The 16,173-nt window shown below is 43.3% G+C and overlaps 1 protein-coding gene across 1 annotated transcript; it reads left to right on the top strand.

Annotated features, from left to right (window-relative positions):
* The first annotated feature begins 9,842 nt into the window (after positions 1 to 9,842).
* Positions 9,843 to 13,459, top strand: LOC124545322 (trypsin delta-like). The gene is made up of 2 exons (XM_047124224.1): positions 9,843 to 10,211; positions 12,951 to 13,459. Exons 1-2 carry the CDS (start codon positions 9,846 to 9,848, stop codon positions 13,347 to 13,349), a joined length of 765 nt encoding a protein of 254 aa, XP_046980180.1. The 5' UTR covers positions 9,843 to 9,845; the 3' UTR covers positions 13,350 to 13,459.
* The last annotated feature ends 2,714 nt before the right edge of the window (positions 13,460 to 16,173 follow it).

Here is a 16,173-nt window from a genome sequence, read left to right as displayed (position 1 = left end):
GCTTTTAACTGTCGTATCGGTGTGGCATCGCGATCTTTGGCTGATAACACAATGTAACCTTGTACACACATTAACAGCTTCAAGTGTATGACTTGCAAAGACCGAAATATCTACGTATTAGACCAGTACTCTGTAATCCATCCAGGGACAACTCTTTGTGGCGCGCGGGAGCTCAGCGTGTTTAGCGAGAGGGCAAGTTGCCCTCTGTAATTAAAAAAAAATCTGCGTGAAATATTCGACGAGCAACTTGAACAGGTGTGACGTAACGAACGCCCAGAGAAAAATAAAGGAGGGGGTAGCACCTTTGATTATCAATCAGAACCTCTTGGGTCCACTGTTGGAAAACGTCTGCTGCTTAAATTTTGTATAAAAATTATCAGCAATTTCAGCCGAAGACTTCTGGTATAAGGGTTCACCCCCGTTCTGACGACGGCCTTGTCAAAGAGGGAGGAGGAGCGGACAGTGGTTCAGGGCACCCTCTTTCTTTTACATTTAGAATCTGCCCCTAAAAGGCGAAAAAATCAGTAATGATCCACGGCATAGGGACACAGAAGTCCATGGAATATTTCTCATTAAAGACAAATAATGGGTATCCACAGGACGTGTGGCCTGATTTGAAAAAGCGTCTTTATGATTTTCCCTTTGGTAAAAAATTCCAGACTAGTCTCCCATTAAGATATCTAGCAGGGGCCTGCCAGGGGCGATGTGACCATGAGAAAGAGGTTGGAATACCAATGGACGGGTAAAGTTGTAGAAGTCGGTGTGTAGGAAGTCAGAAGTTTGAATGTGGTAGGGAAGCCAGAAAATCTGAAAAGGGAAGGTTAACGCTCAATGTAGATATAGAGGGAGGGAATGATGGGAAAAAACAATTATTTCTGGTTAAATTAGTCAAGGATATATCAACAACAGCAGAAAATTGTATAATGGGGTAGGGTTCGTTATGGACAGGAACGTAGGTCAGAGAGTGAGTTATAGTGAACAGTTCAGTGCTAGGGCTGTTCTCGTCATAATCATGAAACCAGTAACAACAGATCTGGTATAAATCCAGATGCTGAAAGCAAGAGATGAAGAGAGAAAGAATGTTTACGGGGATAATGAACGGGTAATTCAGTATACAAAGGGAGTGAAAATCTACCAGTCATGGGAGACTGGCATGCTGCTATAAGGGAATTTGGAGAAGAAAGGTCGACGAGAGAATATGGACACGATAATGTAAATGAGAGAGGAGAAAGACTAATATTCAGGTAAATTCACAATTACAGGAATACAAGCCACTCACTAATGAAATAAGTGGGCAGTGTAGTGAAGCTAAGGCGAAATAAGTGGAAAGAGTACATTGAAGGCCTCTGTGAGAGAGAGGAATAGTCTGATAACGTGACAGGAAAGGATGGTTGAATCCAGTATTAGAGTCAGAATTTAAATGAGCATTATAAGGAAAAGGGGATAGCCAACTTTCCGTCGGACTCACTAAAATCATTGAAAGAAGTGTCAGCAAGACGACCATTCTCGTTGGCATGTAGAATGTATAAGACTGGCGATGTACCACTTGACCTTCGTAAAGACATCATCCACAAAATTAATAAGATAGAGAATGCCAGTAAGTCCGAGAACAGTCGCATAATCAGTTTAATTGCTCATACACCCAAATTGCTAACATGAATACTAATGAAGGGAATGGAAAATAAAATTGAGGATGTGTATCATGACAGTAAGATTGATTTTAGGAAAGGTAACGGCACCAGAAGGGCAATATCAGGTTGCAGGTGGCACTGGAGGGATGGCTGAAGAAATATCTAGACATGTTCCTAGATAGAGCTTGTCAACGCGGAAGAAGGGTTCGACAATAACAAATGGTGTAAGATTTACGAAATTCTGAGAAAAATAGGGGTAAGATGTAGGGAAAGAAGGGTGATATAATGTACAAGAACCAAGAGGGAACGGTAAGACTGGAACACAAAGAGTGAAGTATTCGGATTGCCTTAGTGTTGAATGTATACATCGATGAACCAATGACGGACGTACAAGTAACATTCAAGAGTGGGATTAAAATTCAAGGTGAAAGGATATCAATGATAAGATATTCTGATGACACTACTATCCTCAGTGAGAAGGAAGAAGAATTATAGCAGTTGGGATGAAGAATATAATGTGTACAGAATTTGGATAGAGAATAAAACGAAAGAAATGAGAAATAGCAGAAATGACAACAGCGAGAAACTAGACATCAGAGTTGAGGGTTAAAAGAAGACGAAACTCAGGAAATCTGCTACCTAGGTAGCAAAACAGCCCATGATGGAGCAAGAAAGATGTAAAATGTAGACAAGCACTGGCGAGAAGGGCTTTCCTGTGTAAGACAAGTCTACCAGTATCGAACAGAAGCCATCATTGAAGGAAGAAATTTCTGAGACTGTGCATTTGGAGTACAGCATTGTGTAGTAGTGAAACATGGACTGTGGGAAAGGCACAACAGAGGAGATTCGAAGCTCTTGAGATGTGATGCTACGGAAGAATGTTGAAAGTTAGGATGGTCTGATATGGTGAGAAATAGACCTCCTCCACAGCACCGGAGAGAAAAGAAACACCGAGCGAGGTGGCGCAGTGGTTAGCACACTGGACTCGCATTCGGGAGGACGACGGTTCAATCCCGTCTCCGGCCATCCTGATTTAGGTTTTCCGTGATTTCCCTAAATCGTTTCAGGCAAATGCCGGGATGGTTCCTTTGAAAGGGCACGGCCGATTTCCTTCCCAATCCTTCCCTAACCCGAGCTTGCGCTCCGTCTGTAATGACCCCGTTGTCGACGGGACGTTAAACACTAACAACCACCACCACCACCACCACCAGAAAAGAAACATTTCGGCCATATTACTAGGGGAAGCTGTAGACGGTAAAAACAACAGCGGAAGACAGAAACTGAAAACCATCCATAGAATAATTGAGGGCATTAAGTTGCGAGAGCTACTGTGAGGTGAAGAGGTTGGCACAGCAGAGGCATTCGTAGCGGGACGCATAAAACCAATGTGAGAACTGATTAAATTAAGAAATAGTTCAGTGAATGTGTCTGCTGTAGTTAATTGTTCCACAGAGTACACACTTGTCAATTTTGTACACATCCCTAAGAATCTGCTTTGGCGGAGATGGTTTCGTGACGCTGAATATTACAAGGCGATAAAAATATTGTGTCCAAACTTATCATTAATTGGTTTTAAGGTCAGAGTATTATTGCGAAAATCGATAAGTAAACATAACGCCACGTAGAGGAAGGTGTAAGTAGAGGAATCACGAACACTAACTTCACATAACGTTGTTTAGCACTTGCACATGGAATAGAGCCGAGGGAACTGCCTCCGGTCAGAAGACATACAGTATATATACACCTACAGAACATTTCAGGACAGTGTATCTTGTCGTTTGTGGATATTTCTAGATTTACTCTAACTGAATACAGAAATTAAAACTTCACAGCTCAGGTGAGTTTGGAACTCTTGATCCTACATGCAGTAGTCTAATACCATAACCACTCCACCACAGCTTCTTCGGGGAGATTGCTCTCTACTGAAGAGAAGAGCGTCTCGATGTTACGGCCTCCTAGTCCGGGAACGAGTCATCGGTCCTGCATACTCCCGGTCCTGCATACTCCGACTCCATGTGACTGATATTCGCCCTGGCGGTGATCTTCTTAGAACTTCCTCTGCCGCTGCGCTATTCGTCGCGTTTCCGCTTGTTGCCTGTCGTTGGAGCTTCGAATTTACCCTGGGTTGCAGGATCATTATAAGGCTTTACTCGAAGGACGTGGAACGTATCTCAGATCTTTCGTCGTCTTGTGTCGGGGTCGGAATCTTCAATTTCATAAGTAATAACAGACAACTGTCCTATAACCTTATAAAGTCCAAAGTAGCGCCTGAGGAGCTTCTCTGTGCAGACCAACCTTTGGAACAGGTGTGAAGGTCCAGACGAGGTCACCAGGCTGATAGACAACAGGGCGGTCCCTTGCGTCATACCTTCGGCGATCGTTTTCTTGAGCCTGCAGCGTGCGGATTCGAGCTAACTGCCGAGATTCCTCAGCTCTAGTTAACACCTGGCCGATGTAGTCGTCGTCCACGTCATCAGGTTGTAACGGAAACACAGTGTCCATAGTCGTAGTCGCCTCACGCCCATGCACCTGGAAAACTGGCATAAATCCTGTGGTGTCTTGTTTGGCGGCATTGCAGGCAAGCGTTACGAAAGGTAGCTCTGCTCAATATTGGCGAACATTGATAGCATGTCGGCCAAGGTGTTATTAAGGCTTTTAGTAAGCCCGTTACTTTGCGGATGGTAGGCAGTCGTCATGTGATGAGTAATGATGCACCGATGGTTTAATTCTGTCCCGAGATTCGATTGAAAATCTCCCCCTCGATCCGTAATTAGCGACGCCGGGTCACCGTCCTTTAATACAGTGTCTTCAGCGATGAATTTGGTTACCTCAGATGCTACGACTGTTTTCACGGCATTTGTATTGGCATAGCGGGTTAGATAATCAGTGCAAACAATAATACATCTATCGCCACTTGCAGACGTTGGAAATCGTCAGAGGAGGTCATTCCCAACACGCTGGAAAGGCTTTTCGGCTGGTGACATTGGTATGAGTCGGCCAGGTGGTTTCTGAGGAACTGGCTTTCTCTTCTGGCACTCTCGACAGAGCGATACACAGTGGCGGACACTCCTAAATAAACCTCGCCAGAAAAATCTCTTGCGGATCCTGTCGTATGTTTAAATAAATCCTAAATGTCCGGCCTCAGGTGTTTCATGAAATTTCCGTAAAACATCGTAGCGCATGTGTTTAGAAATCAATGTTTTTCTTGCAAAGTAATCCATTAAATACTTTAAATTGTCATTTCACATCATCTGACCGATCTAAGGCAAGCATAATTTGAGATATCTTCTTGTGCTCAGCAAAGAGATCCTGGACTGCAGCGAGTCACTATCTTCATCAAAGTCTTGATGGTCAAGCACAGTGTTTCTTGAGAGACAGTCGGCATCTTGGTGTTTCCTTCCACTTTTTTGCACGATGGTAACGTCATACTCTTGAAGACGTAGTGCCCACCTGCCGAGTCGTCGTGTTGGATCCTTAAAACCTGTCGGCCAACAAAGTGAATGATGACCTGTAACAACTGTGAATGGCCTTCCATAGAGATACTGTCGAAAATTACACATGGCGTAGATCACAGAAAGACATTATTTGAGTAGTTTCTCTCGGCTTTTGTGAGTGTCCTATAAGCATATACTATAACCTATTTTCCATCGGTAATTCCCACCAGAACGGCATTGAAGCCATGCCCACTGGCATCTGTGTGTAGTCCTGTAAGTGCTCTCTCATCATACAGACCAAGTACGGGGTCAGTCGTCAGAGCTTTTCGCAGCACATCGAAAGAATCTTGTTGAGCACCTCCCCAGATAAATTTAGCATCGGCCTTTAACAACTCTTGGAGTGGCCTGGCTTTGATACAAAAGTCTGTTTAAAACGACAGTAATAAGAAAACAATCCTAGGAAGCTTCTCTTAACACAACCAGGAATACGAAATTCCGTTATAGCTCTGACATTTTCTGGGTCTGGCGACATACCTTCATTTGACGCAAGGTGCCGAAGGATTTTGATTTCTTTTGCTATAAAGAGACCCTTTATTGGATTAAGTTTCAGTCCAGCTTGTTGGAGACACTTAAGAAAGGCCCTCAGTCTTTTTATGTGTTTATCAAATGTCTCTGAGAACACTATAATGTCATCTAAATAACAAAGATACATGGTCCACTTCAGGTGCCTTAGAAGATTATCCGTCATTCGTTCAAAAGTTGCTCGTGCATGACACAAACCAAACGGCAATGCCTTAAACTTATACACGCCCTCAGGGGTGATGAATGCAGTTTTCTCACGATCGGCATCATCTACATCGATTTGCCGGTATCCCGAGTACATATCGATGGTTGAGAAAAACTTAGCCCCCTCCAGACAATCTAGTGTATAGTTAATTCATGAAAGATCTTAAACGTCCTTTTTAGTTACCTTATTAATCTTCCTGTAATCAGTACAAAAGCTCCAATTGCCATCCTTCTTCCCGATGAGGACCACTGGTGAGGACCATGGGCTCTGCGAAGGCTGAATGATGTCATTCTTCATCATTTTCTCTCCCTCGTCTCGAATTATTCGACGTTCCGCTGCTGAGACCCGGTATGCTCTCTGTTTTATTGGTTGATGCTCTCCAATACTAATCCGGCACTTCATTGTCGATTTGTCTAATCTGCTCTTCATCTGTGGATTGAAGAATTCAGAGAACTGTTGAAGTATGGCAAGTAGCGTCATCTGTTGTTCCTTAGTGAGATCCGGAGATAGTCGAGTTAGAAGGTGTTGTCTCGTAGTGGACGAAATAATTTCGCCCACAGTCTCGGCATGGGGGGGGGGGGGGGGGGGGGGAGGGGTTTCTATGACGCTCAGCTGTTCTGCAATTAAAATTTCAGCGTTTGCTAGGCACATACGTTTTTGAAGGATCTGCGATTCTCTTCGACAGTTAACTATCCACAGTTCACCGAATCCGTTCTTAACCGAGGCGACAGAGGTTGGGATAACCAAGTTACTCTTCAGTGGTATGGTTCTCTTACATTCCACTACAAGTCAATGGATTGATGCATGGCATGACACATGACGGTTACCTTTCTACCACCTCCTGTACACAGTATCTCATCTAGCTTAATTTTTGAGCGACCACAATCTATAATTCCCTGAGAAGCTTTCAAAAAGTCCCATCCGAGAATGATGTCATGACTACACTCTTGTAAGACGACTCATTCTAACGGCTGTGTATGACCACTTGTATCTGGTTCAAATGGTTCAAATGGCTCTGAGCACTATGGGACTCAACTGCTGAGGTCATTAGTCCCCTAGAACTTAGAACTAGTTAAACCTAACTAACCTAAGGACATCACAAACATCCATGCCCGAGGCAGGATTCGAACCTGCGACCGGAGCGGTCTTGCGGTTCCAGACTGCAGCGCCTTTAACCGCACGGCCACTTCGGCCGGCACTTGTATCTGCACGACTGACATATCTTCCTATAGGTTTTACATATTTCCCATTAAGCACCTTAAGCAGAGATGTTTTTCTGTCAACGAATACCGTTATCTGGAATTAGCGACGGTACTTTTCCGAAATGACTGAATATGATGCCCCAGAGTCCACAACACCTTGGGCTTGTCGGCCATCCATGAGTATATCGACGTAGTTTCCTGTCATTTTTGGAGCGATCGACGGCGGAGGACTTTCCTCTTCGGCGGCCTCACCTCCAAGATAGGTCGCATCCTTCAGTTTTTCAGGTTGCGGCTTCTAGGTGATCGGATGGAGCTTCTGAACGGCGATGGAGACCTTGATCGGGGTGTTGTGGAGCGTCCCCTCCAACAGCTAGCTTGGAACGGTGGTGACCTACGTCGCCTGCACCCACATCTTCTTGTTCATCTTCGTCGTCCCGGAGATGGCGTCGGCTAAGATCGGTCTACTGCCTTCTGGCGCGGACGTCATCAAACATTTGCCGCCTTTCTCGACAATAGCGCACGACATGTCCCGGTCGTCCGCAGCGGAATTATACTGGTTGGTTATCCTGGGTCCTCCAGACGTCAGTCTTCCTTGGTGCCCTAACAGATTTCTCATGCGGCATTGAGGAGCGTAACTTCGCCTCGGCCTCGACTGTTTCCGTTTTAAAGGGAAATGAAGGACGAGAGATTAGGTTCAATGTCTGTTCCACTTCCTTCCTTATGACCTCTTCAAGCGTCTCGGTTGTTTGCTCGCCGTACAATCCAAGTGGCTTCTGAACTTCCTCTTTCACTATCTGACGCAGAACACTTGTGAAATCAGTTTTATCCTCCATCACAGGCATCGGTGTGATGTTTGCAACCCGTTCAAACTTCTTGCGTATAATTCCTATTTGATGCATTGTCTCGATATACCGGCACCATTTTATGAAGTTGACTGCTGTCGGAACCTACTTCACGAGTAGGGCTTGATACATGTCCTCAGCAACACCCTTCATGTTCCTCCTTCATTCTAGGATCCACTATTTTACACAACTCCAAGACGTCTTGAATGTAGGATGCTGTAGTTTCTCCTGGACGCTGTGTCATGCACTTTAACTTCAGCCTTGCACTTCTGTCGTTGTGTGTCCCCGAAATACTTGCGTAGTTTCGCCTGGAATATTTCCCAGCTAGTGAACTTGTCCTCGTTGTTCTCCTACCATTGCTTGGCAGTGCCCTCCAAGTCGAAAAATACGTTTGTCAAACACACCTTGTCATCCCATTTGTTAAATTTGGCTATACGTTCATAAACGTTTAGCCCCTTCTTTGAATCTTGGGCATCGTCACCAGAGAACCCAGAAGGATGTCTCAACGGGAGGCACACAGTTGCTGTCATTGTAACGTCTTCTTCTGTCTCCGGTAGATTGTAAACTGCTGATTATGGCTCCAACTCGTGTTTCTCGCCAAGCAAACGGCGGCTCTGATGGGAGCCACTGTGTCGTCGATAATGTGCGGTATCACAAGCTCCAGTACCCAGAATCTCCACTAGAATAATGTCACGCAGAGGAAGGTGTAAGTAGATGAATCACGAGCACTAACTTTACTTAACGAAGGTCTATTCAGCACTAGCACATGCAAGAGCGCGGAGCGAACTGCCACGTCCAGAACACATACAGAATATATATACAGCTACAGATCATTCTAGTACAATGATTCCTGCCATTTTTGGATACCTCTAGAATGTTCTTGAACCGAATATAGAAACTGAAATTTTACAGTTTACGACGCTCCATGCAACAGCCTAATATCGTAACTACTACATCACAGCTTCTTCTTCGACAATATTCCATCAAGATGCGAACAAGTCCTGTGAACGCATAAACATTTTCTGAGAGTTAGAGCTATGTCGATTCTCGTTGTGATTTACACTTTCGTAATTTCAGGAAGGGGTCGAATAAATTTTCACGTATCTGATTTTTTGGATTAGTATATTTTTCGTTTGGTTATGGAGAATTTTAGGGTTAAAACATTCAGTTTCGTATCGACAACCCTGTGTTCACTAATCCCTGTATCCATTTAAAAGTTCTTTATTAGCTCAAGATTATTTGTTTGTAAGAACTTAAATGTGTTTACACAGCCGTTTAGTGCTAACAATAAATATTGTTTTTCAGATTGGTGTATGTGTATTGTCGTCCATAGGTTGAATCATCCGCTTTAAATTACGATCCCAACTGTAAGCCAAGGAGCAATTTCTACAGTTTCTGTTATTAATGTCTTAGCGGAAAACAATAAGGATGATGTTTAATGGACATCAATGTGCGATTGGAATTTGGCAGAATCGTGTGTGTTAAGTATCACCACAAAATCCACACCATATTCAGTTACATGAAACATGAGTTGCTAATATGTCCAATGACACTGTATTGAAGAAACGGAAGATACAGTGCTGTGCGTTAATTATTAAGAGCTTCTTAGTGAACGTAGATTTGATTACAAGGTAACTGAAGTTACGTGGACTAGTTATGTACTCTCTTAATAGACATTTATCATACGCGTAGTCGACTGGTAAGAAATTACCGTTACGTTGCAACAAGTAACAATCAAGCAGAACGTTGAACATCTGTCCCAATCACCGTCGTCATCTATATTCGTATTAAGGACTCATCAAATAGATAAAAGTTATATCACTACTGCTGTTATCAAGATCATGATGAAGCGCAGACGAGATATGAAGATCGTCGACCCCATCTACGTCTGCAGTTTTAATGGTATATAAAGGGTGAGGACGGCTGCTCTGGCAGACTCAGCTTCCACAATGCAGCGCCTGGCCATCTTCCTCGTGTTCCTGCTGAGCTCTGCTCTAGCTCTGCCCACTCCGGCCAGGCTGTGGAGCAAGGGTAATGGCCGCATCATTGGAGGATCCTCTGCCAACATAGCCAACTACCCGTGGCAACTCTCTTTCCAGTACGGCGGTTCGCACATCTGTGGTGCATCCATCATCAGTTCCAACTGGGCGCTGACGGCTGCTCACTGTGTGGACGGCATTAGCCTCTCTCTGGTCAGTTTCCGGGCCGGCACCTCAACCCGTGGAAGCGGCGGTTTCGTCAGTAGCGCCAGCTCTGGCTACATGCACGCATCGTACAACTCCCAGACTGTAGACTACGATGTTGCTGTTGTCCAGGTGCGTAGTATATGCCTCAATTAGATTAAATACAACATCTGAACATTGTCTAGATCACCTGAGTGCAGATGTTGGTAGGTCCTCTCTCTATGCTGTACAACATTCTGCCGCCACGTTTATCATAAAAATTGTTCTTGTTTTCATAGTTCTCCTGTTCTTTGACTACAATATCATTTCCTTCCCCTACTGAAGCATTTTACATCAACAAGGTAGCCTGTCGCGCGAGTGTTTTGCAAATATGTGTAGCATTTACATGTCACGGACCTCCAGCCAACGAGTTCGATTGGTGGCTGTGGTCCGATAGTAGCACGCAGTACGGAGCTAGTAGATTTTGGAGAGTCCTAATCTTGCATATTAATTGTGTGCTACCGTAACACACTTGACACATAAACTCTGCATCAGCTAGTTTCTACAAGGGGACTGGGGTATGACTCAGAACATTGGTCATCAGGTATTATTAATCCCGGCTTCTGGCCGAGCGGTTCTAGGGCGCTTCACTCTTGAACAGCGCGAGCGCTACGGTCGCAGGTTCGAATCCTGCCTCGGTCATGGATCTGTGTGATGTCCATAGGTAAGTCAGATTTAAGTAGTTCTAAGTTCTAGGGGACTGATGACCTCAGATGTTAAGTCCCATACTGCTCATAGCCATTTGATCAATTTTTTTTAATTATTCATCACTACAGCACTTCTCATTACTTGTCAGTGGTGAGGATTATTTTTTTCTGTCCCTATGACTATAACAATGTACCTCAGATACGAGTGACAGTTAATGCATTCTGGACGAAAGGTGTTCAGTTTTCCATTCGGTGAATCAGAGGTTCTTTATTTCTGGTTTCCACAAATTAAATGAGTGAAACCGGAAAGTGGCCTTGTGAAAAGACAACGGTTCAATACATGGTCTCCCTTTCTCAAGTCACTGTTGTACTCAATTTCCTAGTCTCAACCGAAATTTGGATACTATTTCTGTAATGGAGCTTCTAGAAAGTAACGTGCATTAAAGAGGTTGTCTGTATATATAGTTACGCAAGCAGCAGAAAAACAAAGTTAGACTTACTAAATGATTAGCTCATCAGAACTTCTACGTGTGTCACAATTTTTTAAGCAAGACATTCTTTCTAAACGACGTATCTATAATGGGAAGCATCTAGCTCTACTTTAGTATAAACTCCACATGCCGCCTTATGGTTTCTAGTAGTGCGTTCTTGGGGAACTGATTTGTGGGAATGCGATTATAATGGAAGAAGTAGGAGAAACCGCTATGGCAATATATGGGCATGGCAGTTGCAATTAGCACGAGAAAGGTTACCTGAGTTGTGCAATAAACTTCAGCTAATGATAGTGAATGCTACTTTCAGTTAGATTACTTCATGATCAGGCAGATAGAATGTATTCGATTCGAGGATGGTGAGGTGTTGTTGGCAGACAGCGAAAGTACTATAATCGGGATATGAAAAAAAAATTGAATAAACACCTGTGAAGAATTCGGAATGAAGATCAAGAAGGAAAAGACAAAATATATGATAATAAGTGCGGGAGCAATAAGAACTCTAAAGCTATAATAGGAACACATAGACCAAGTTAGCGCTTTGAAATATCTGGAAAGCACAGTCACAGTAGACATGCGAATTAATAATAAGGCGAAAACGCATACAGCCGTTGCTAAGGAGGAATTTTAAAAAGAACAAGAGCCTTCTATGCGGGTGTATGGACAGGGAACTGAAAAAGGGACTAATGTGATGATTTATATGGAGCATGTCACTATAAGGAGCTAAGACATGGACACGGAGGAAAGAGAAATTAGGAGGAAGATGGAAAGGATAAAATGAGTAGACAGAGTGAGAACTGACAATGTGGGAAGAGAGAAAAAAAATAAGGATAGTAAGAAGAACAAACACGATTGACTTTGGGATATTTTTTCACGATTGGAGTTCATAGTCATGTAGTATTCAACATCATAATCGCCGTTGACTATAGAAATTATTTATTCCATTATTGCAGTTTCGCCTTTGGGCCATTTGCAAGTAGTACTACGAACAATTTTGCTTCGTCACATGTCAGACTTTAAAATTGATGTGTGCTTAATGCCGCATGATTAAAAAACTGACATGATGGTGAAGCAAAATACTTTGCAGTACCACTCAATAATGGCCCAAAGCCCGGAACTTCTATGGAGAAATGAATAATTTCTGCAGTCAGTGGAGAATGTGTGGTCCTTCAAAAGTTGTCGTGGACATTGCTGAGAACGGATAGTTTACTGCTGGACGTTATGGAAGAAACGATGAATAGAAGAAGAAGAATGGGATGCGGAAGGTACGAGATGATGGATAGTACCAGAGTAGAAAACAATTATCAGAAAATGAAGAGGGTAACAACTGACAGAGCTAGAAGGAGAGCTCCTTTGAACACCTGTCCTTGGACAAAATACTGACGATGATGGCTGCATAACCCTGAATACTGAACATTCCTCCTAGGACATTCTCTAAATTTTGAAGTGGGACACTGTATTTGTGAAATAGTTAATGATTACACTCATATATGACAACTGTGTAGTGGATTAATTTTGTGCTAAAACAGCGATCAGCCCTCCTTCCCCTGTCGTCAAATGCCATCTCCTAACAGAATGTTCTGTTACACTGAGAATGGTATTTTGACACACTCATATTCAGTTCCCACACGTTAAGTAACAGATTGCACGTCGCACGATGTAGCACATATTCATTGTTTTATTCTGATTTTCAGGTGTCCGGATCTCTGCTGGGTTCGAACGCACAGGCAGTGGGCCTCGCCAGTGACAACTACGACCCACCAGGTGGTCTCGCAGTGACGGTGACTGGCTGGGGAGCCACGTACACCGATGGACCGTCCGCCAACAGTCTGCTCAAGGTGGACATCAGCATCTTGGACCGCAACACGTGCAGGAACACCTTCGCCAACATCAACACTGTGACCGACCGCATGGTGTGCGCCGGCCAGGCCGGCAAGAGCGTCTGCAGCGGAGACTCTGGTGGTCCCCTGGTCAGCGGAAGCACCCAGGTGGGCATCGTCTCCTGGGGCAGCACGGTGTGCGAGGCCACCCCCGGTGTCTTCGCCAACGTCGGCAATCTGCGTTCCTGGATCCGAAATGCATCTGGCGTCTAAGGACTCTAGCCTATCTACTGTACTGGGTTCCATCATTGGAATATGTAATCCGAACAAAATGTTTATGTGCAATTCTTTGATCTTTTAAATAAAGAATCTGAGAAACGCAAGCGTTTCGTTGTTTTATTTATTTTAGTGTAATTCTTTCGTTCTGTAGGAAGTATTGCCAACTGGAGACAACACACTGAAGACGAGGTACCCGATTACTGACAATTGTCTATGGGAAACTTCTTCATCTACGGGTTAATAAATGAATGGGAAATAAATAAATCTTTCGGCAAGTTAATAGTGCTGAGGTATTCTTTATTTTGTGTTGTGTGACAACTGAATACAGGTATTAACGTCAGAAAGTAGCTAATCTTTCAGTTTCCCTCATTTGTAAGTATGCGTTTATGAATGTTTCTTGGCAGGCCGATAAAGGCAACTTCATTAGAGCGCCAATCTCGACATTTGTGCAGGGGGGCAGTACCATATGAGAAAACAAGGCATGCCTCATGGTCCATGTCGTATCTCATGTTCGTCAGTAAGGTTTATAGAGATAAAAGTGATAGTCAGATGAGGAGGACAATCAACCTGGTAGAGCGCCCCAACATTAAATCGATACAGTTGTCGCCGAAAGAAACAAATAACCGTAGTAAATTGTTCAAGAACTCTGGCAGCCGAACTGCCTTGTGATATGCCGAGTCACAACTATTTATCTGACTAGTGCCCCGGTACTGGCCCTGCAGCAATCACAACATGTGTGAGAAAAACAAAGGAGATGGTAGCACCTTTGATTATCAATCAGAACCTCTTGGGGCCACTGTTGGAAAACGTCTGCTGCTTAAATTTTGTATAAAAATTATCAGCAATGGCAGCCGAAGACTTCTGGTGTAAGGGTTCACCCCCGTTCTGACAACGGCCTTGTCAAAGAGGGAGGAGGAGCGGACAGTGGTTCAGGGCACCCTCTTTCGTTTACATTTAGAATCTGCCCCTAAAAGGCGGATAAATCAGTAATGATCCACGGCATAGGTACACAGAAGTCCATGGAACATTTAGCAATAAAGACAAATAATGAGTATCCACAGGACGTGTGGCCTGATTTGAAAAAGCGTCTTTATGATTTTCCCTTTCGTAAAAAATTCCGGACTAGTTCCCCATTCAGATATCTGGGAGGGGCTGCCAATGGCGATGTGACCATGAGAAAGAGGTTGAATTATCTATGAAGGGGTAATGTTGTAGAAGTCGGTGTGTAGGAAGTCAAGTTTGAATGTGGTAGGGAAGCCAGAAAATCTGAAAAGGGAAAGGTTAACGCTCAATCTAGATATAGAGGGTGGGAATGAAGGGGAAAAACATTAATTTCTGGTTAAATAAGTCAAGGATATATCAACAACAGCAGAAAATTATGTAATGGGGTAGTGTTCGTTATGCACAGGAAGGAAGGTCAGAGTGAGTTATAGTGAACAGTTCAGTGCTAGGGCGGTTCTCGTCATAATCATGAAACCAACAACAACAGATCTGGTATAAATCCAGATGCTGAAATGAAGAGATGAAGAGAGAAAGAAAGTTTATTGGGATAATGAATGGGTAATTCAGTACACAAATGGAGTGAAAATCTAACAGTCATGGGAGACACGCATGCTGTTACAGGGGAAGTAGGAGAAGAAAGGTTTACCAGAGAATATGGGCTCGATAATGGAAATGAGAGAGGACAAAGACTAATATTCAGGTAAATTCATCATTACAGGAATAGAAGCCACTCAGTAATGAAATAAATGGGCAGTGTAGTGAAGCTAAGGCGAAATAAGTGGAAAGAGTACATTGAAAGCCCCTTTGAGTGAGAGGAATAGTCTGATAACGTGATGGGAAAGAGACATGGGGTCCGGTAATACAGTCAGAATTTAAAGGAGCTTTAGTGTACTTCAGATCAAGTAACGAAGAAGGCGTAGGTAACTGTCCGTCAAAGTCACTAAAATCACTGAAAGCGGTGTCAGCAAGACGACCATTCACATTTGCTTTTATAATGTATAAGATTGGCTTTAGTAAAGACATCATCCACAAAATTCCGAAGATAGAAAAAGCCGATAAGTCCGAGATCTGTCTCACAATCAATTTAATTGTTGGTACACTCAAATTTCTGACTACGATCATAATAAACAAAAGAATGGAAAAGAAAACTGAGTATGTGTAGGATGACAATCAGATTGGCTTTAGGAAAGGTAAGGGCACCAGAAGGTCAACATGAGGTTGCAGGTGGCACTGGAGCCAAGACTGGGGAAATATCTAGACACGTTCCTAGGTAGGGTTTTTCAACCGGAAGAAGCGTTCGACAATCACAAATGGTGCAAGATTTACGAAATTCTGAGAAAAATAGGGGTTGGGTGTAGGGAAAGAAGGGTAATATAATGTACAAGAAACAAAACAGAACAATAAGACAGGAAGACAAAGAGTGTTTAGGTTACCTTACTGTTTAATCTAAACATCGATAAACCAATGGCGGACATATAAGTACGTTTCAAGTGTGGAATTAGAACTCAAGGAGAAAGGATATTACTCATAAGATTTGCTGATGGCACTGCTGTCTCAGTGAGAGATAGGAAGAATTATAATAGTTGGAATGAAGAACATAATGAGTACAGAACATGGATTGAGAATAAAATGAAGAAAGACGAACGAAATGAGAAATAGTAGAAATGAAAATAGCGAGAAACTTGACATCTGAGTTAAGCGTTAAAGGCAGACGAACCTCAGGAATTCTTCTACCTATGTATCAAAACAGCCCATGATGGACGGAGCAAGAAGGATGTAAAAAGTAGAGAAGCACTGGAAAAAAGGTCATTTCTGC

The sequence above is a fragment of the Schistocerca americana genome, chromosome 8, assembly GCF_021461395.2.
Source record: "Schistocerca americana isolate TAMUIC-IGC-003095 chromosome 8, iqSchAmer2.1, whole genome shotgun sequence".
NCBI lineage: Eukaryota > Metazoa > Arthropoda > Insecta > Orthoptera > Acrididae > Schistocerca > Schistocerca americana.
Note: the sequence above shows the minus strand (reverse complement) of the source record. Positions and strands in the feature narration are given on the sequence as shown.